At 36.2% G+C, this 21,004-nt stretch overlaps 2 protein-coding genes across 5 annotated transcripts in view; one reads left to right on the top strand and one right to left on the bottom strand.

The window, feature by feature from the left end:
* fbxo34 (F-box protein 34) overlaps positions 1-12,725 on the top strand; it is a 37,032-nt gene extending 24,307 nt beyond the window's left edge. For 2 of the 3 annotated variants that reach the window (XM_072268362.1, XM_072268373.1), the window contains exons 2-4: positions 3,848-3,963; positions 4,072-4,149; positions 8,484-12,725. In XM_072268362.1, the coding sequence (XP_072124463.1) occupies positions 8,494-10,668 (2,175 nt within the window). In that variant the 5' untranslated portion in view covers positions 3,848-3,963; positions 4,072-4,149; positions 8,484-8,493 and the 3' untranslated portion in view covers positions 10,669-12,725. The remainder of the gene's footprint in view (positions 1-3,847; positions 3,964-4,071; positions 4,150-8,483) is intronic. The other variant, XM_072268383.1, reaches the window with a different exon arrangement.
* A 5,152-nt stretch (positions 12,726-17,877) lies between these two features.
* atg14 (autophagy related 14) overlaps positions 17,878-21,004 on the bottom strand; it is a 44,920-nt gene continuing 41,793 nt past the window's right edge. For both annotated transcript variants that reach the window (XM_072268338.1, XM_072268348.1), the window contains one exon: positions 17,878-20,368. In XM_072268338.1, the coding sequence (XP_072124439.1) occupies positions 20,059-20,368 (310 nt within the window). In that variant the 3' untranslated portion in view covers positions 17,878-20,058. The remainder of the gene's footprint in view (positions 20,369-21,004) is intronic.

Here is a 21,004-nt window from a genome sequence, read left to right as displayed (position 1 = left end):
AGAAGTGGCAGATGGGAGTTCAATCTGGGAATGTACGAAGCAATACACTTTGAAAGGTCAAACCTGAAGGGTTAATGGCAGGATTCTTAGCAGCGTGGAGGAGCAAAAGGAACTTAAGTGCCTACAACCCATAGATCCCTCCAAGTTTCTGTGTAAGTTTACAGGATTGTTTAGAAAGTGTATTGTGTACTTTCCTTCATTAGTGGAGGGACTAAGTTCAAGAACTGTGAGGTGGTATTGCATCTCTGTAAAACCCTGGTTAGACCGACTTGGAGTATTGTGTTCAGTTCTGGTCACCTTATTATAAGATATGGAAGCTTCAGAGAAGGTGCAGAGGAGACCTACCCTTTATTCTAAGATAATATCCCTCATTCTTATCTCCAGCCCAAAGAAGCATCCTCCCTTTCATCCAACCTGTCCAGCCTTGCAAGTATTTTGCAAATTTCATAACACCTTTACTGGAGATGTCCAAATAATATCACTACTCACCAATCTCCAGTAGATCACACTCCATTTTCTACCACCCTCTGCCTTCTGTGGGCATGCTAATTTGGAATTCGTATAGTCAGGTTTCCCTGGATTCAGTGCCTCCTGATTTTATGAGCCTACCATGGAAACCCTTGTTAACCACCTTACTAAAATCCATGTACATCACATCCACTGCTGTACCTTCATCAATTTCTTCTAGCTCTTCTTTGAAGAATTCAATCAGGCTCATGAGGCAAACATATGTCAATCTCTCCTACTTCCCATAGTAACTTGGGATATAACCTGTCTGGCACTTGAGGACTTGCTTATCCTAAATATTTTTCAGAAGTTCCAGCACTTCTTTCTTAATCTCGACATGTTCCAGCATCTCAGCCTATTCTACACTGTCCCCACATTCGGCAAGGTCCCTCTCACTTGTGAATATAGAAGCAAAGTATTCATTAAGGACCTCCTCTACCTTCTGTGACTCCAGGCACCTGTTAAGAGCAACACACACAAAATGCTGGAGCAACTCAGCAGGTCGGGCAGCATCTATGCAAATAAATAAACAGTCAATGTTTTGGGCCAAGATCCTTAATCAGGCTGGAAAGGAGGAGGGGTGGGAAGGGGAAGGAGTGCAAGCTAGAAGTTTGATAGGTAAAGCCAGGAGGGTGGGATATGCCATCTGGGTCACCTCCAGCCTAATGGCATGAACATCAGTTTCTCCAACTTCCAGTAATTTTTCCAATGACTCCTTCACTGTTCTTCAATTCCATTCTCTGAGCTCTTACCTCCTCTCCACAGCTGCCTATCACCTCCACCTTGTGCCCCTCCTCCCCTTTCTCCCGTGGTCCACTTTCTGCTCCTGTCAGATTCCTTCTCCAGCCCTTTACCTTTTCCACATATAACCTCTCTCACCTTATTCTGGCTTCTTCCTCCTTCTCTTCCAGTCCTGATGAAGGGTCTTGGCCTTATTTTCCTTATTTGGTTGTTGCTGCTTTTGTCTGAAAGGCCGCATCCCCCAACAGTATCCAGAATGGAGAGGGAATAAAGACTGGGTACTCTTGCCTGCCCTTCCTGGTGGTTGGTCATCATTTCCTATTGAGCTGAACCTGTGCTATGCTTCCATCTATGACACTTTGTCCCCTAAGTTCTTCTGTGAGTCCACCTGCAGCTTAAAAATGAAAAGTAATTTTGTGTGACCTTATGAGAATTATGTTTATTATTGTCACGTACCACGATACAGTGAAAAACTTGTCTTGCATACTGTCCAAACAGATCAAATCATTATAGTGTATTGAAAGCAAAAGAGTAACACAGTACCAAATAAAGTGCAACTATGACAGAGAAAGTGCAGGCAGGCAGGCCATAAGGTGCAGCATGTTAACGAGATGGATTGTGAGGTCAAGATTCCAGCTATCGTACTCTAATAATGTGAGTAGAAGCTGTCCCTGAGCCTGGTGGTCCATGCTTTTAGATTTTTGCATCTTCTGCACAACGGGAGAGGGGAGAAGAGAGAATGTCCAGTTTGCGTGTGGTCTTTGATTATGATGACTGCTTTACTGAGGCAGCAAAAAGTATAGGCTGTCCATGGAGGGGAGGCTGGTTTCCGTGATGTGCTGAGCTGTGTCTGCAGTTCTGCAGTTTCTTGTATTCACAGGCAGAGCAATTGGCATACCATATAGTGCAGAATAGACCCTTCCGGCCCAACAACCTGCACTGCCCAGAAACCTATCTATTTACACTGGCCCAATCATTGGACCATTTACAGTGACCAATTGACTTATTAACTGGTGCATCTTTCGACTGTGGGAGGAAACTGGAGCACCCAGAGGAAATTCAAGCAGTTCGCAAGGAGAATGTACAAATGGTGCCAGAATTGAACTCCAAACTCTGGAATGCTCTGAGCTATAATAGCCTTGTGCTAACTGCTACACTTCGTGGTGCCCCAACGGTGACAATGATCATGATGAATGTATGATTGGAATTGGCAATGCATACATAGTTCTAACCTACTTGAGTTGATTAGGCCAGGATCTTTGGGTCAAACTCTACTAGTTGTGAAAGTATCTTGTGTATTTTGTGCAGTAGAACTAAAAAAAAAGAACTAATTTAAGTGTCCAACAATTGGTGCTGAGTTTTGCCAGGCATTTTGTGTTGATGTATGTGCTAAAGGACAGAATTGAACTTTGTGTGTATTTAAATATCCTACATATGTTTGATTTTCAATGTAACAGGTTTTAATTTGAAAAGTAAACAAAGGATCAGAGTTGTTGGCAGCATTGATTCTCTTGGAATGGAGGGAGTGAAAAATGAAATATACTCTTTATTGATTGTATAGTTTCATGACTAATTCTTTCACAAAATGTATAAGGTCATCAACAAAAATATTTTCTCATTCTCTGCTTCGATAATTCATGGTACTTTGCATGAGTAAGCTATCCTGCTATGACAGCTGGCTAACAGAGCAGTTAATATATGTTATGAACTCAGGGCTGAGCCTAAAACTAAGTAAGTCATCAGATAATACTTTATAGGTTTGGCTTCTTTTATCGGTCAATTGCTTGTGATAACTAACAGCCTGCCCAAAGGAAACTTAACCTTTTTGTTTAGGAGTAATAAAATATAACCATCTTGTGTGTCAGGTACTTTGTGCAAAATTCAAGTGCAGATGAGCCATATAGCATGGTGTTGGATATTTTTAAGGATGTGCTTGCCAATCTTGCCCACGTTTGTAGGAAAATAACTTTTTAAGATCAGCTCTACATTTTTTTGCATTGCTGTAAGTTGATTAGTACTCTGCTGCAGAAGTGGTATTGTACTTGATAGCAAAAATAATTAGATATGGATTTCTTGGACAGAATTTGCTACAAATGCTAAGTCAGAACTTGATCTCTGGAATATCTTGTAAAATTCCTTTGCTCTGAAGCTCAGCATTTATTTCGGCATTGGAATCTTCTCGTCTAGCTTATGATTTGTTCTGTGACCATTCTTGTGCTATGTGCATATTTAGGTCAGAACCCATTAGGAGAAATGGGTTACTTTATACTTGCCTAATTCTTTCTACGTTACTTTGAAATATGTAATTTTTAACTATTTAGTAATATACAATTATGTATTTTCATTAGATGAATTTGTAGTTATAAACTAACTCTAGTCCTTTGCAAAGATAATTGCAAAGGTGTATATTTATCAGAGAATTTGGAATTTTATTTACTTGTCCAAAAACAAGTTGAATTACAAATATGACTTTAATGATTTTTAGTATCTGTTTATATTATTTGAAGTCAACAGAAGTGTGATTTGACTAACATTTATGTACAATAAAACTAGTTTTGGTACTTCTCTGTGTAAAGTAACATTATTTCCTCTCTTTCAGTTTGTTCTGAAGAAAATGTGATAATATTGTGTGGTAAGAAGCCATGCCAGATTTTCAGAGTTCATGATAAAATGGTGAAGGAAGTGACTGTATGCCTTACTTTGGAATTACCTCGGGTAAGAATGAGTTATTGATTGCTTATTCAATTCATTATTTAGTTGTATTCATGTATGGTTGAATGACAATTAAAATTGAATTGAATCCTCTTACATCAATTCACACAGACTTTTGTTCCCTTGAGCAAGTTCGCTTTGGTGTACTTCGGACTCCAAATGAGACACAAGGATGTGATATGATTTATGGTGGGTAGCTTAAAAAGGTATACTTACAAACTTAGTAGTTCTGTATTTAATCAGCCTGTTTCTGATTGCTTAGTTTCTCAGTTTGGTATTATCTACAAACTTTGAATGATTGGTTTCAATTCCCACTCCAACATATTAGATAGATTATAAACAATATTTAGCCCAGCACTGTTCAATGATGAACTTGTAGGTTACATTGTTCAATGCTTGTCTATATCTTTATATCATTTGCTCTGTTTAAGATAGTTGTCTGTGAATTTTGGAAGTATTGCAACTGTGGTTTGTATGCGAACTTTGTGCTAGTGCCTTGTTAGTACAATGTGAAAATAAACAACGAGATCATTATTCCTGAGTGTGAGAAATATCTGAAAGAACACTGATGACTAGGTTATATCTATAAGTGTTCTACTGACCTCTGAGCTTTGGCTTTGTTTAAATATTAATTGGAAATTTTATCAGTTGAATCTAATTTTCTTCAAATCTTGGCAAGTTGCATTTATGACACTAATATTAAACCTTTTTTAAATTCCTGAAGTGTAGCAGGGTGGCACTGTTGGCTCACAGATCCAATGAGCATTGTTTGCTCCTGACCTCCAGTACTTGCAGTTATAGTTTGCTCTTCCCTGAGGTACTCTGCTTTCCTCCAGAATACCAAAGAACTGCTGGTAGGTTAATTGGCTTCTGTAACTTACTCCTAGTGTGGCAAAAATATCAAGGGGGAATTGAAAGCAATCAAGTGGGAATGTAGTTCAGGGAAATAAAGGATAGTGGGACTGATGAGATATCTCTGGAAGGTAGCATCACCTGTTGAAAAGAAGTCTTCCCTTCTGTAATACACTATTGAGTTACACTATTAAGTAGTTGCTTCACTTTGTGGAAATTACAATGGAAAAGCTCACACTGTGGTAATAAACTGGAAAACAATTTGTACATCAGAAAATGGTGATGTTTCCTAATCATTTACACAAGAACCTCATGGTGAGTCTACATGGAGATGCAATAATTACTGTAAAATTTGCCTAAAAGAAGGGTTAGGTTTCTTAATTTGAGAGGATAATAAGTATACATTATTACTAATTACTATTAAATAACCACCTTGGCACTGAAAATTATTCCTTCTGACTTTAACCATTTGCGATTTTTGTATATAAACCAATTAAATACTAACTTTTCCTCCCTCTGTTTTTTAGAACATAATTTTGCATGGAAATGATAATTATTGTATTTAATTCACAATCTTCATAGGTACTACCATATCTGCTTAATACTTAAAGAATTTGCTTTAGTTTACTTTTTCTATCACCTGTAGTTTATGTTGATTTTTCTATTGTTTTGTACTCAGAACAATCCAATTCTCATGTATTTTGGCTTGTGAATCTTTTGTAATTTGGTTTTGTATTTGAGGAAGACATTTTTTTAATCTATGCCACCACAACACAGCATTTTTTTTTACTCATGTTCATCTCATTTTTTAAATCAGGTTTCTTTTTTATATTATATTCCACCATGCACTAACAGGAAGATACTCTCTAATCTTCTCTCTTAAATAATATCAAGTCTATATTTTTGTCTTTATAAATCAGTGGATTCCGGTTAATTGGGCCATCAATTAATCAGGACAGCTGTCTATTTCGGATAACTCTTAAAGAACAAAACCTAATCAAGAAAATAGCTGGGATTCCTTTTGTTTATTTGGGACACCATGCTGCTTATTTGGCACAGGAGACTGTTGCCAAACAGTTTCCAACAAGCATCAGTCACATGTACTTTTGTGGCCATTAGGCACTACACTTTACTTGCAGTGAATAGTTCTTAAATGGTGTCAGTTGTGTGTACTTCTGTTCAAAAAACATTGATTTTTATCACTGATAGTTGGCAAGAAATAAGCAGTGAGACAATTTGGAACTGTTTTGCCCTCTGCAGTTTCAAACATTAAGGCTTGGAGATGTCAGAAATAGCCAGGAGTTAAAATAAAACAATTTCACTACTTCAACAGGTTAGGAATTACGAATTCAAGATCAACAATCATCTTGGATGTTACAATGAAAATGAAGATTGGAGAATGCAATTGTTGATAACAATTAGGAACTAATACATAGTTTTATAGAACTGTAGTAGTTTTGCTAGTGTTTTAATTTATTCTGTATTTCATTTTAAAACCTAATTTGTTATTCAGTTAAACGATAATTTGTCTTTTTTTTATATCTTTTTAACTATTTCCATGAAACTTCAACTAATTGGGACAGCTGCTTATTTGGGCCAAAATGCACTCGTCCTGATGTGTCCCAATTAACTGGAACCCACTGTATTTTCTTTCAAACAATCTTCTACAAAATTTGTTTTATTATTATTATAATTTTTATTTCATTTTTTTCTTCTATATTGTGTATTGCATTGCTGCTGCTAAGTTAACAAATTTCACGTCACTGCCAGTAATAATAAACCTGATACTAATTATTCACTTTGGTTGGCATCAAGCAGCCACTACGTTCCACTATGTTCTGATTACCATTTCCAAGGTGATATCTCATAATAAAAACAGGATATTTCCAGAAACACATTTTAGTTGTGGAAATGTCTGTGGAAAGAGAAATAAAATTTAATAATTCATTTAGGAGAATCTGCATCAGAAATTAAAAAGAAAGATAGTGTACATTTTAAATTAGAAGGTGAGAAGGAGGGATAGAACAAAGGGCTTTTATTTGTCAGTCTCTTTTCACCAACAGCAAGGCTGTAGGAATACCCAGCAGGGTAGTCTGTACTGATGGAAAGAGAAAAGCGATAAAATTCAGCATCACAAATGGATGGAAAGGGCCGGCTCTGATAGAGAAACAAAGGTGGAGAGTGCAATATTGCCACTAGGAGCCTGCAGTGTTCCCTGGTAGAAAATGAGGTGTTGTTCCTGAAGCTTCCAATGGAACTCAGCAGTGCTGGATATTACAGGTAGTTAACAGTGGGAATAAATTAGAGATCTGTGGATCTGTTAGCTCAGTGGAAGCTGTTGAGGATTGAGCACACATGCATTGCCAAGTGATCACCACTTTTTATTTCCTCATTGTAGAGAAGACTGTGTACTGAATACCGCATGCCCTACACTAGATTGGAGAAGTGCAAGTGAATCACTGCTTCATCCAAAAAGATTGTTTGGGTCCTAGGATGGTGGGAAAAGAAGCTGTGAAATAACAGATATTAGATATCTTGCAGTTACTGTGATATTTTTCTCACTTCTTTTTATTTAACATTACCGTATGAGATGCGAAATAAATTAAGTTAAATCCCTACAATGTTAATTTATAACAGCCTGAACAACTGAACTTGATTTCTGTTTTCCTCCATGCAGTTCAGTTCTAGAAAGTTGCATTGTCATGGAGAGCATCAAATGTCAGGATCAAACTTGAGTAACTGGAGCTGTGAGGCAGCACCACCACCATGCTGCCGATTGAAAGAACTTATTCATTCCTTTCACGTGAATCCAAGTGCGTTACAACTTAGCTGTTCCCAATACCAATCTGGCAACAGCTTTGTCATTATACGTTGAGTTACCTTGCAGTGCATTCCAGTCCTAAGAATTTATTCCTAGTGTCATTATGTAGTTAAATCTCTATAATGCTGTTTATTATTAGCACACACATATTTATTTCCCTTTTTTTTGACAAGGAGTTAACTTTCCTCTAACTTCAATCCTGAGTACTCTTTCTTGTGCCATTTGGATAATGCATTTGTTTTAAGCCAATGAAGGCAAAAGCCTGCTTTGAGTTAGGTATAAAAATGTAATGATACTCAGTAATGTGGCTTGCCAACAATTTTTTGTTCATTCATAAACACCATAAGACATAGGAGCATAATTAGGCTATTCAGCCTGTGGAATCTGTTCTGCTATTCCATCATGGCTGATTTATCAAACCTCTCAACCCCATTCTTCTGTCTTCTCCCTGTAACCTTTGACACCCTTACTAATTAAGAACCTATTAAGCTCTGCTTAAACATACCCAATGGCTTGGCCTCCACAGCCATCTGTAGCAAAGAATTACATCGATTCACCACTTTCCTGCTAAAGAAATTCCTCCTCACCTCTGTTCTAAAGAGACGTACTTCTATTGTGAGGCTACGTCCTCTGGTCCTGGACATACCCATGAAAGGAAACATCTTCTCCATGTTTGGTCCATAAGTTTAGGCCTCTAGAACTTGAACCATAGAGTAGTTCGCTGCTATTACTATATCAAGACTAAATATTTCTGGGTATCATTCACAGTATATGAAATATTGCAATCTCTTCCTCTTTTTTTTATGCTTCTAAATGGTTGTATTATGATTATTTCTCTCTTTATCTGTAGGTTTGCAGCCATGCATCTTAAGCCGTACCCAAAGCTACAAAAGAAAGATGCATCGCTTGAATCAAGCCAAGAGGCACTCAGAGAGCTCCATTCAAACCACCATACATCCGTAGGGGTTGAAAGATGCCAATCCACCTACAACAAACCATTATGCTGTAAATCCATTGCTTTGGCATCTCATATCAGCTTGTGGTGTCCAAGACCTTTTAATTTCATTTCTCAAAATAAAATGTGCAATATGAGGAATCTAGCTGATAATGTTAGCTTTAAGGGAAGAAAGAAACCCTTGTCTGAAAACATTCTGCCTCCTTCAATTCATCAGGAAGAAGGGGAGGCACAATTGGATATTTGGGCAGTCATAAAACCTGGTAACACAAAGGAGAAAATTGCCTTCTTTGCAGCACATCAGTGCAATAACAGGACAAATTCCATGAAACTGAAAAGCAGTTGGGATGCTGAGGTCACAACTGCTAAACGCAGAAGGAAATCTATTGATCGAGAGAAAATAAAAATTCAACCACTGAGAAAAGATAGTGTAAAGGATGATAGACGATATTTGTGTGCTGACCCACAACCAACCAGTACCTATGATGAGAATTCATTTGTAAACATTGATAAACAAAATGCTGATGGACATTGTCATAGCAGCTCTCTTTCTGTAGCAGAAATGGTGGCTCTTCTAGAACAAAGGGCAAATTCCCTTCTCCCTGACTGCAGCAAACCATTTACAAATGCCAATGCTCACTTGCCGAATATTGTGCATTCAAAGGGAGGGTCCCCATCAGTTGAAGCCATTTCGCACACAGGATCTGAATCTGATTTAAGTCACAAAAAGTCCACTGAAAATAAAAAACTACAGGGTGAATACGTTCGAGTTATAGAAGTGATAGCTAAACTTGAATCTGAGTGCTTAAAAAATCAACACAACAGAAATGGAGAAGCTAGAAATAATAGCTTTCGAAGAGGGGTGGGGAGAGTTTTGTTGACTAATCCTCACCTTTCAGAAGAAAGTGCCAAGAGTACAGGCATAATTCAAAAATCAGCTGGTGCACCCAGAGCAGTTGATAACATTGGGCAAAGCAAAGAACAATGTAGCCACATAAGCACAAGCTATACTAAACCATGCACTGAACCACAGGATAATGCTCCATCTCTAGCTATTAACTTTTCTGGTGTGGTATTGAATCTCTCTTCTAAAGAGGCTTCATTAACCCACAAGGAAACAACATCATTGCCAAACAGTACAAGAGAACATTTTAGTAGTGATGTTGAGACATCAGTGGAGTCCTGTAATACCCCATCACTGTGTTGGGAAATGGACAATAAGTTTGTATCAAACTTTACTTTACCGGAGAGTGGTATGGGTGAATATGCAAATGACTTTATTGTCAATGAGTTAGAGTCTTGTGTGGTGGATAGGAATATGGTTAGGAGGGTCAAGGAAGCAACAGAATGTACGTCAGTGACTAAACTAAAGACTGAGGAACCCCTTCCTGGAAAACTATTTTTCACACTTGAACAGTCCCACTTGGAAAACTTGGATTCAATTGAAAATACTACTGAGGAAATCCTGGATATTGCACATTGCAGGGATGACTTTCTGATTGCTGAAAGCAGAACATTGAACAGAAGTTGCTCAGAAGCGAATCAGAGAAATTCTTGCACACCTTTTGGAACTATGTGCCCTTCATTAACTGAGCCCTTTCCTCTAAGAAGGCAAGTATCTCATGAGTTCTTAGAAACTCGCTTCAAAATTCAACAGCTTCTTGAGCCTCGGCAATACATGGCCTTTTTACCACACCACATCATGGTGAAGATTTTCATGTTCCTTCCTACTAAAACCCTGGCAGCTCTCAAATGCACGTGCCATTATTTTAAGTTTATTATAGAAAACTATGACATTAGAGCAACAGATTCACGTTGGGTCTGTGACCCACGATACAAAGATGATCCATGCAAGCAATGTAAAAAACATTACACAAAAGGGGATGTGTCAGCATGTCGGTGGCATTCAAAACCTTATTATAAAGTTCCACCCTATGGGCGTTCCTACTGGATGTGTTGTTGGCAGACAGAAAAAGATTCACTAGGCTGTAAAATTGGGCTTCATGATAATAACTGGGTGCAGTCTCATAATCATGTGCAACAAATATGTGAAAAGGTAAAGAATGGAGAAGGAATATGACGTTTAAAAAAAAAGTGAATTTGGTTCAGTATGATTGGGGATATAAAATATTGTTATTGAATTGTTTGCTTCCTGTAGAAATTGGAATATTGGTTCTGCACTGTTTACATTGTACAGTATGAACATATTAGCTTATGTGAATCTGCATGAACCAAACTGCAGCAGCCAATAGCTGTGAGAGAACTGCAGTATTTGCTCTATCATGTGTTTGATTTACGATAATATTGTACTGTTAATGTAGCTGGCACAGCAACAAACCACTACAATGCAGCTATATCAGTGTTGCAGTTAGTCTGTTTTAAGTAATGGTCTTTCTTTTGAATAGATTGTATATTCTACCTAAACTTACATTTAAGTGCAAAAATATTGGCATGGAAATGAATAAATATAAACAAGATCGACCACTTAAGACCTGAGAATTATGATGAGCAAGTGTTGCTAAACAATGTTAGAGCAAGTACAAAAAAATAGCAGCACTGCAGAATTACAGGTTATGCAAAATGAAAACTGGTTGAAAATTAATCGCATTACTTGAATTGCCACTGTCAGTGTATAGCAATGCTTACTTTGGTTTAATGAGTCTCAGATCTTTGGGGGAGGGGTTTACTGCTCTTAAAGGTTTGGTGGTATATATGGAGTTATATGAACTATTGTATAGTGATCATTTTAGTGGGGTGGATGTTTTAATAGGATTTACCAATTTTGTGTTGAAGCATATAACTCAACTGTACATCAAAAATAAAATTCATTGTGCCATGGCAAACAATTCTTTGGTCCAATTGATATCTCAATCATAATTGAATTCTTGTTTGCAGACAAGAAATAAATATTTTAAACAAAGCTTTCCACACAACGATTCTAACTCAATGTATACCTAGGTATATAAAGTGCTGTGGGAGGGAAGGAAATTGGGTTCTCATCCCATATATATCAAGAATAGGCCACGTTTAAATCCAAACACATAATAAATTGCCAGTTTTTAATATTAATACTTGAGCTCTAGCACTGAATTTAAAACTTGAATCTGTTTTTATTTCCAGTCAAAAGCCCTGTTCCAACTTGACTTTAAAAAGATTAGTTTTATTTTTATTGTTTATCTTTCCCTATCTCAAACGTAAAAGCAAAGTAAATCCTCTCATTGATTTAATGGTTAAAATTATGTGTCGAGACTCTTTTACGTTTATTTGTGATTTAATATCTGATCTGCAGTGTTTCCCTTGAAAGGGAAAAGAACTTGATGAAAATAAGACTCAATCCAAGTCCTGGTATGAATAACTATTTATTTTCTTAAGTCTTTATATAAATGGAATTTTATTTTCATAGAATTATACTTGTTGCATTAATAAAAATTACCAAAATTCTGAAACAGTTGAATCTTAAGGCTAAAACTGTAAATATTCATCAGGCTATGCTCAGCAGAAAGAAGGAAAGTGGAGTTCTGAAAATGAATACTTTATTCTTCATGGATACTCCTGATTAGACTATATTTCTCCTCCCATTCTATAGTTTGATTTTTTTTACTTGTGGATAATCCCAAGACAGAATGTAAGAATGCTGTAGAGATATTAATTTTGTTATATAAATGTTTAAAGTGCTTTTAATACTGCCTTTGCAAGCTTGGAGTACACATTTACATACTTATACATTTATGTTATTGGGACTAGGATTTTTATTTTTGCATTGATATTGTCTTAAGTATTCTCCTTTAAATTTCATTACTTGTAAATTTATTGCATCTTTGTTTTTCTTTTATTCTCACTGCACTTATTCATATAGTGCCTAAAATGTTCATCTGTTGCCTACTTAATTCTGCATAACCTGTAACACTGCATATAGCTTTGCTTTAGAATATATTTTATTCCCACTAAACTTGCTGCTTGTTCTGAATCTCCATTTACAAGGGAGCACAATTATCAAGCTACTGTTTCTGTGTATCTTGTACATTACTTGCAATTTTCTATAAGCTTAAAAAATGTTGTAAAATGAATAAAATGGAACATTAATAGAAAATATACTGGTTGTAAATGTTTGGTACCAAATCTTGAAATTCATTTCATCTACTTTTCTGCATTAGAACTTTAAAAAAATATATTATGTTGGAAGCTGTTTAAGACTCCAGATATTCCAGTTGTTAATAAAACTAGATTCTTGGTTGATTGCAAATTAATCAGTATTTCACCATTGAAATGAATTCTCACTTTTTAGCTACAGTGTTTTGCAACTGCACTAATACACAATTCTTAAGAATTTTGTTCCAAAATTAGATCTTTGGACATCATTTTCAGCTGTTGTGGTTATATCTGTTATTAGTTATTCCTTTACATTTGGTTACTTCTGTCATACCCCCTACTGTTGCCACGTGTGTTTAATGTGCAGATGTACATGTTCAACTCGCATTTTTGTGCAATCTTTCAGTTTGGTGCAGTTTAAGACGCATGAAATGGGTATCCATGCTTTGGACCGTTAATTCTTCTTGGATGATGGCAACATTAGTGGCTTTGTGTAATCCAACCTATGGTGAATTAACCAATGTTGACAGTAGTAATTCTAACACAATGTGCAGGTAATTACAGGTGGTAATATAGTTTGTGTTAAATTGAAGAATAGTTTACATGTGTGAAGTTCCGCAAATAATGTGTGTTTGATTTGATAGTTTTTGAAAATTAGTGAGTTTATTTATTTGCCTGTCAAACCTGAACTACTTATTCCCCTCCATAGATGCTGCCTGACTTACCACGTTTCTCCAGCATTTTGTATGAGTATTACTCGACTTCCAGCATCTGCTGCAGAATCTCTTGTATTTTTGTTTTTTGGATCGGGTAGTCTGGCCTAAAAGTTTGAGCCTAGTCTTTGAGGAATGAAGTTCTGCTTGCAGAGGTTGATACCTATTTGAAACTTTTCCATAAATTTTTAAAAACATTTATATTTGAATTAAAGTAAACTACTGGAAGAACGGAAGGGGTCAAGCAGCATCTAGAGAGGCAAAAGGATGGATGACATTTCAGATCAAGATCCGGCATCAGTTTTCTTTCTGTTTCAGATTACAGCAGCACAGTAGTCTCCATTTAAGTTAGAATATTCAGCTGTTTGCTAACCCGTGGAAAATTCAGAAATGAATGCTATGCAATGACACCCAATGGGCAGAGATAGTAACTACAAAAATCCATAAAGCCATAAATTTTGAACTAAAATGAAAAGCATTATTGACATTACTTACCTAAAGCTGGAAAACAATGTTGAGTAACCAGTTGGTTGATAAAATTGCTAGCCGAGATTTGCTGTTTGTCCCAAAACTGCAATAACTATTGTTTATTAACCTAGGCCTTCATAAGTCAATGTATTGAGTACAGAAGATGGGATGTTATGTTGAAGTTGTAAAAGGCATTGGTGAGGCCTAATTTGGAGTACTGTGTGCAGTTTTAGTCAACTACCTACAGGAAAGGTACATGTTTGAAAGAGTGCAGAGAAAATTTATAAGGATGTTGCTGAGTCTGGAGGACCTGAGTTATAAGGAAAGATTGAATAGATTAGGACTGTATTCTTTAGAACGTAGAAAATTGAGAGAAGATTTGATCAAGGTATACAAAATTGTGATAAGTATAGATAGGGTAAATGCAACCAGACTTTACCACTGAGGTTGGGTGGGACTACAACCAGAGGTCTTTGCTTAAGGTATAAGGTGAGAAGTTTAAGGGGAACGTGAAGGGAAACTTCTTCATTCAGAAGATCATGAGAATGTGGAATGAGCTGCCAGCATAAGTGGTCCATGCGAGCTTGATTTCAACCTTTAAGAGAAGTTTGGATAGATATAGAGAGCTATTGTCTAGGTGCAGATCGTTGGGAGCAGGCAGTTTAAATGGTTTAGGAATGAACTAGATGGGCCAAAGGGCCTGTTTCAGTGCTGTACTTCTCTGACTCTACTTAAATAGAAGCACAACTCCTTTCCCTTTCACAGGTTTCAACTGCTGTGTTGAATGCACTGTCTCATTTGGATCTTTAATATACAAATCAAATTCCAGTACAAGACACATGGGTATAAACACTAAGAATGCTGTAGATAACACATTTGTTGAGTTGACGCACTGTGGTTTAAGGACCTAGGGAAAGATAGGGAACCAACAGGCAGTGCAGGAGACCTTTGTGGTCATCTCCTTCAAAACAAATACCTCTCTTTGGATACTATTGGGAATACTCATTAGGGGAAGACAGCAGTAACCAGGATCATGGCACGGTGAATGGCTCTGCTGCATAGGAGAACAGGGAAAAGTGGCTGAGCTATTATAAATGATTCTACAGTTACTTCTATGATCGCAAATGGGACTCACAGTTGGTGTGTAGTCTCACAGTTACAAGCCTCCTGGTTCTGATGGGTGCATCCTAGGGTAGTGATATAAATGGTGGAAGTTCATGTAGATGCACTTGTGATGATTTACAAAATTCTTTTGACTCTGGGCAGGTCCCAGAAGAATGGAAGACAGTGAATGTCATGCCACTGTTTAAAAAAGGATGTAGAACAGGTGGGTAAGTATAGACTAGTTAGCTTAATGTCTAATCAGAAAAATGCTTGATACTATCATTAAGGAAGACAGAGAGAGACATTTAGATAGAAGTGGTTCCATCAGGCATAGGTCCTTTTTGACAAACTTACTGGAGTTCTTTGAGGTTATAATGAATGCGGAGGATAGAAGGGAAAAGGTGGATATTGTATACTTAGACTTACAGAAGCCATTTAGTAAGGTGCCTCATAAAAGACTCCATAAGATTGCATGGATTTAGGGGTACTGTATTAGCATACACAGAGGATTGGTTAACCAACAGAAGGCATAGAGTTGGCTGTTTCTGTGGTTGACAGTCAGTGGTGAGCCCATTGTTCATGATATACGTTAACAGTTTGAAAGAAGAGACCGAGTGTAGCATATCTTAAGTTTGCTGGTGACAGTAAATTGAGTGGAAAAGCAAATTGTGCAGAGGATAGGGCGAGTCTGCAGAGAGATGCAGTTAGACTGAGTGGGGCAGGGTATAATAATATAACATTAGTAAAGGCGAGGTTCCACTTTGGAAGGAAAAATAGGTCAGATTATTATTTGAATGGTGAACAAGTGAAATTATACAGAGGAAATTAGGAGTCCTAGTGCACGAATTGCAACAGACTGGTTTGTAGGTGCAACAGGTTATGAAGGCAAATGGAATGTAGGCTTTCATTGTAGAGGAACTGAGTGAGAAAGTTATGCTGCAATTATAGAAGGTATTGGTAAGATCACACCTGGAGTACTGCATGCAGTTCTGGCCTCCTTACTTGAGGCAAGATAATACTGCCTTTGCAGATGGTACAGAGGAGGTTCAACAGGTTAATTCCATAGACAGGGTTAACATATGAGGGGAGAGAGTCACCTAGGATAATACTCGCTGAAATTCAGAAGCATGAGAGTGGATCTTTTAGAAACATAGAATTACAGAAGGGATAAGATAGAGGTGGTAGTTTTCATTGTTAAGTGGGAGTAGAGCTAGGGAACATACTTCACTATTTGTGGTAACAGATTTAAGAGGGGGATGAAGAAAAACTGCTTTTCTCAGAGTAGTGAATATGTAATTCTTTGTCCAGGGAAGCAGTAGAGTATAGTTCATTAAATATATTTAAGCCATTGTTGGATATTTTTGCATAGCAGTGGAATTAAAGGTTATGGGGAAAAGGCAGGTAGGACGAGCTGAGTCAACAGCCAGATCAGCCATGATCTTACTGAAAGGCAGAGCAGCCCTGATGAATCAGATGGCATACTCTTGCTCCTATTTTTTTTTTATTTATTATGTATAACAATTAGTTAGCTTTGTTAATTTACTAGTGGCTGTACAACTGGACTTGTGACTAAGACTTGACTACATTAAAATCCTTAAAAAAAAAACAACAGAAGATAGGGAACAAACTGGAGTTGAGGCAGGAGATTACTATGATAGTAAATGGTAGAACAGGGTTCAGGAGCTGTTTTGCTTTCTGTTTAAAAAAAAAGTTAGTTCATGCACCCTTTTCATGATGGAACTTTGTCAGTAACTGAGTTACTTTTTTTTATACTGCAATTATTATAAGTGACTGACCACTGTGAAAGCACCAATAACACATTGAACAGATGAAGTGCATGCACCTATCCCTTCAAGATACATATTTTTTGAAAATTCTGCATGAATACCAGATCTTAGGTTTTCAAATTTAACACTTTTTTAAACCCTTGACTGTTTCTTTCAAAAGTATTGTACTCTTTGACATTGTGTTGTTTAAAATGGCAGAACAGGTGTCAAAGAGTTAAGGTTTTTTTTTGGCATATTTGGATTATTTCTCCCATTTCATAAAATTCTACTTTTCCTATCATATTTATGATAAATATACATTAAAGTATATTTTGTAGGTTTAAGAATCATGATTGCATTCAGGAATGAGACATTAAAGAGCCTGACACTGAAAAGGTGTATTGGAGCTAGACTGAGCAGTAGGCGTGTGTTCCAAACTTAAATATAATTCTACCCACATTTATTCTTCGTGTACAACTATCATCAAGCCAGCTGAAGGAGAAAATGTGATGAGCCCAGTGCTAATTGTTACTTTAAAAAATTAAGTTGTAAATTGCAATCAGTAGATTGACTTAGTAGTTAAAAGATATTTCCTGTTTCATGAGGTAAAAATTAACTTAAACTTTCAACAGAATGGTCTGACTTTTAAATTATAAACCCTATCTATTTATATTACTACAATATGTTAACTTTTAAAGCAGTTAATTTCCTTTGATTGCTTATTACCATAATTGTTATTGGTGGTAATAATGACTAGTGTTTTACTACTTATTTTACTACTAGTAGTTTAGCCAAAATTAAAATGAATATTATTAATTAACTGGATAACTAGAAGTCATCAAGCTCATAATATTCTAATAACTTAAAACAACTAGTTTTATTTAATTTTAAAGTATTATAGTTTTGTGGTTATTTTACCTGTGATTTAATGGATTATTTTAAAGACTGAAAGGAGTTAAATAGATTTTAAATTGCTTTAAATTCTTAAGTGCTGTGCACTTGGTGATTTAAGAATTGTCCATTCACCTCATTAGATTACATTGAACTGAATACCAAAAGAATTAAACTTACTCTATTGTATTGAATTAATCTGTTAATTTAATCAATATACCTTAGCAGTTGAAACTGCTGAAATGATTTTATTTTGGCATACCAGTTCAGTTTTTCAAGAAAATATTTAGAATTTCTACAGTGGAGTTGATTACTAAAAGTGTTGGTTTGATACTTAAGCAAAATAAAATCCCTTCAAATAGACAATCAATTTCAGTGATTAAGAGACTTGACCTAAGTGAATGTGATTTATTTTTACAGGTAAAAGTATAAATAAGTAAGGGGAGGGGCTATATGTTCATGAATGAAAGGGAGAGCATCTAAACCTAGGAATGCCTTGATACCTGAAGATGGACTGAAAGGAAGTACCGTACACAAACTTGTCATGTTCATCAACATTCGGAACCATTCTTAAATCAGAAAGTGAATGAGAAACACAAACTTTGTAGCAAACTTAGCTAGACCATAAAAGGGATTACAGAAGTAATCTGTATGTCACTCAAAAGCAAGGTAGAGTATCTCGGGTACCAAAATCCAGATTGTATGGCGACAGAGAATGTGTAGTGGATCTGGCATTGAGTACTTAGTACCTCTCTTTAGTTAAAAGAATGCTTGTATAAAAGAATTACATTTGCTTAATTTTGGCATGGCATGAAATTGTGAGATCACTCAAACTTTCCCTAAACCTAAGTAAATATTTCAAATATTACAATCTTTTTCAATGTGGGGTACAAGATATACCAGTCAACCTTCAGTTGTGGGAAAAGTTTAAGATTTTAATCTTGTACAAGATAGTGGCACTTAGAAAAATATGGTTTTATGACAAATGCAAGTCAAATTGCATTTGTGTAACTGAATTTTTTTTTTACGTAATGGAGAGGTGAATTACAGTGTTAATGTACGTTTTTTTCCTCCAAGAGATTTGATAAAGTACCACATAAGATTCATCAGCAAAACTGAAGTCCATTGATTAAAAGGGGAGGGGCTTCATCAATATAAAACTGACCTGAATGAAAGAAATGAGGTCAATTTATTTCTTAGCTGCTGTGTTTAGTACTGGCATCACTGCATTTGAAATTATAGATACAGACAACACTATTTTTCAAGTCATATATTAGCGGCCCAGATATGATTTATTTTAAATGTTTGCTGATGACATTAAACTTTGAAATTGTGCACAATGAAGTGGATTTGAAACACAGGACAGAATAAGAAATAGGAGCAGGCCATCTAGCCCCCTTGCTTTTACTGCACAAGGAAAGGTGAAATGATGATGAAACACATTACAGATGCAAATCAACACAGAAGTTTGAAGTGAACATTTTAGTAGTTAGAATAGGAGACAACACAAACTGAACTATACAGTTTTAATGTGGGTGCAACAATAAGGTATTTATAGACAAATCTTGAAAATGCTAGGATAAATTGAGAAGGTCATTTAAATACTCGTGTAAATCCATAGTTACGAAGAGTAAAAACAAAAATTACTTCAAACTTTTATCAAATGCTGTTTAGGCCCAAGATTGAAATCACAGTTTGGGAATGTGGCAAGATGTGAGAGTGTGCTGAAATGATTATCATCAAGGAAAAGAGACTTCAGTAATACATTGTTTCTGTAGAAACCGGTGCTTTTCTTAGAGAAGCTCCATTAGTGCTTAGAATCTTGAGGGGTTTCGAAAAAAAAAAATCACAATAAACTGTTTGAGTGACAGAAGGGTTGAAGGGTTACCAACTAGGTAATTTGCAAAATAACAAGGCAAAGTGAGAGGGGAAGAAGAACTGCTGTCATTTGGAATAGTCAGCCTGAGAATGGTAGAATTTGAACTGGTACCATTAGTAAGGATGAATACCTTTCAAATTCTTCAACAGTGTATTCCTTGAGCTTAGTGAATTGCAAACAGATTTAAAATTGCACCATCCTTAGTTTTCAAGTGTCACTTAAGGATTCTGCAAATGTTCCAACAGCTGACATTCACTGGTGCAAACCACTGAAAAGTCCTTCATTAATAAAGTTGTCATTTAAGTCACATCTGATAAGATCATTACCTAGTACTCTGAAATAAAAATGTGCTCCTACCATTTCCTTTGCACATTTACATCTTGTACACAAATTTGTTCAAAGTAGTTCCATTATTCCAAAACAAAATTTAACCAGTTCTAATCAGCTGATTATGCTTCTGAGCCATATAAAGTTTATCTAGTTTTATATATTTTATAGGCACTACAAGTAATGTTATGTATTTTTCCCTTCATAAATTTATATTCCAGTGCAGCAAGTAATCAGCGCTGTCCATAGTACTGCTTCCACCATGATGTAACAGAAGCTGCTGCAGAAGATATCATACCACCAGTACTGTTACTGTTGCTGACAGGTTGAGATGCTTGCATGGCTTGACTTTGCAATACTTCAACTGGTTGAGAGGGAATATCATAAAATTTAGGACTAGGTACAGTCTCCCAATCTGTTCCCAGATCAGTTTCTTCATCACTTATGTATTCATCACCACTTTCATCAGTCTGAGCAGCAATATTTGGATCCACTAATTCCATTGAATCTTCAAGATCAGCACTGATTTCAAAAGGACCAGATCTAAATTTAAAAGAAAATATTACTTTGTACACATGTAATAACACAGATTTTCAAGTATTAATGTTTTGGTCAAAGAATTTTTGTTCTACTCATGGAATATGTGTGGGTGTCAGAATTAGGCCAGTAAGTGCTGTCTATCATTGGCCTTAGAAAGTTAGTGGTGTGCACCTTCCTTGAAAAACTAGCCTAGCTGACGTTCATTCTATGCTACTATCAATCAAGGAGCCCAATTGGATACTGACTCAGCAATGATGAATAGCAATATTTTCCAAAGAAAGTATCTAAAAGGTTGTGGTCTTTCCATTCATCTGCTGTCCTTGATCTATTGGGGAGTGGGGTTATGAGAAGCTTCAGTGAATCTTATAAATATTACACACTATAGTGATGTCATGCATGAAGCTGCATTCATCCAATTTTTTAAAAATTCCATTACCTGCCTTGTAAATAAAAGGAAGTACTTAGGAGTTGTCAGTTAAATTAATCATCAATGAATGCTAGGCTTTGTTTACTAATGTAATTAGTAACTATACAACTGATCCAGTGGTTTCCTCTCGATGAAAGACTATTGGCACATTTTCTCTCCTTTCAAAACAACTCAAAATGATTTAAAACAAATGAAGTTCTCTGAAATGAACA

The sequence above is a fragment of the Mobula birostris genome, chromosome 1 (assembly GCF_030028105.1).
Source record: "Mobula birostris isolate sMobBir1 chromosome 1, sMobBir1.hap1, whole genome shotgun sequence".
NCBI classification, from domain to species: Eukaryota; Metazoa; Chordata; class Chondrichthyes; order Myliobatiformes; family Myliobatidae; genus Mobula; species Mobula birostris.
The sequence above is the reverse complement of the archived record's forward strand: the minus strand, read 5'-3'. Positions and strand labels throughout refer to the sequence as shown.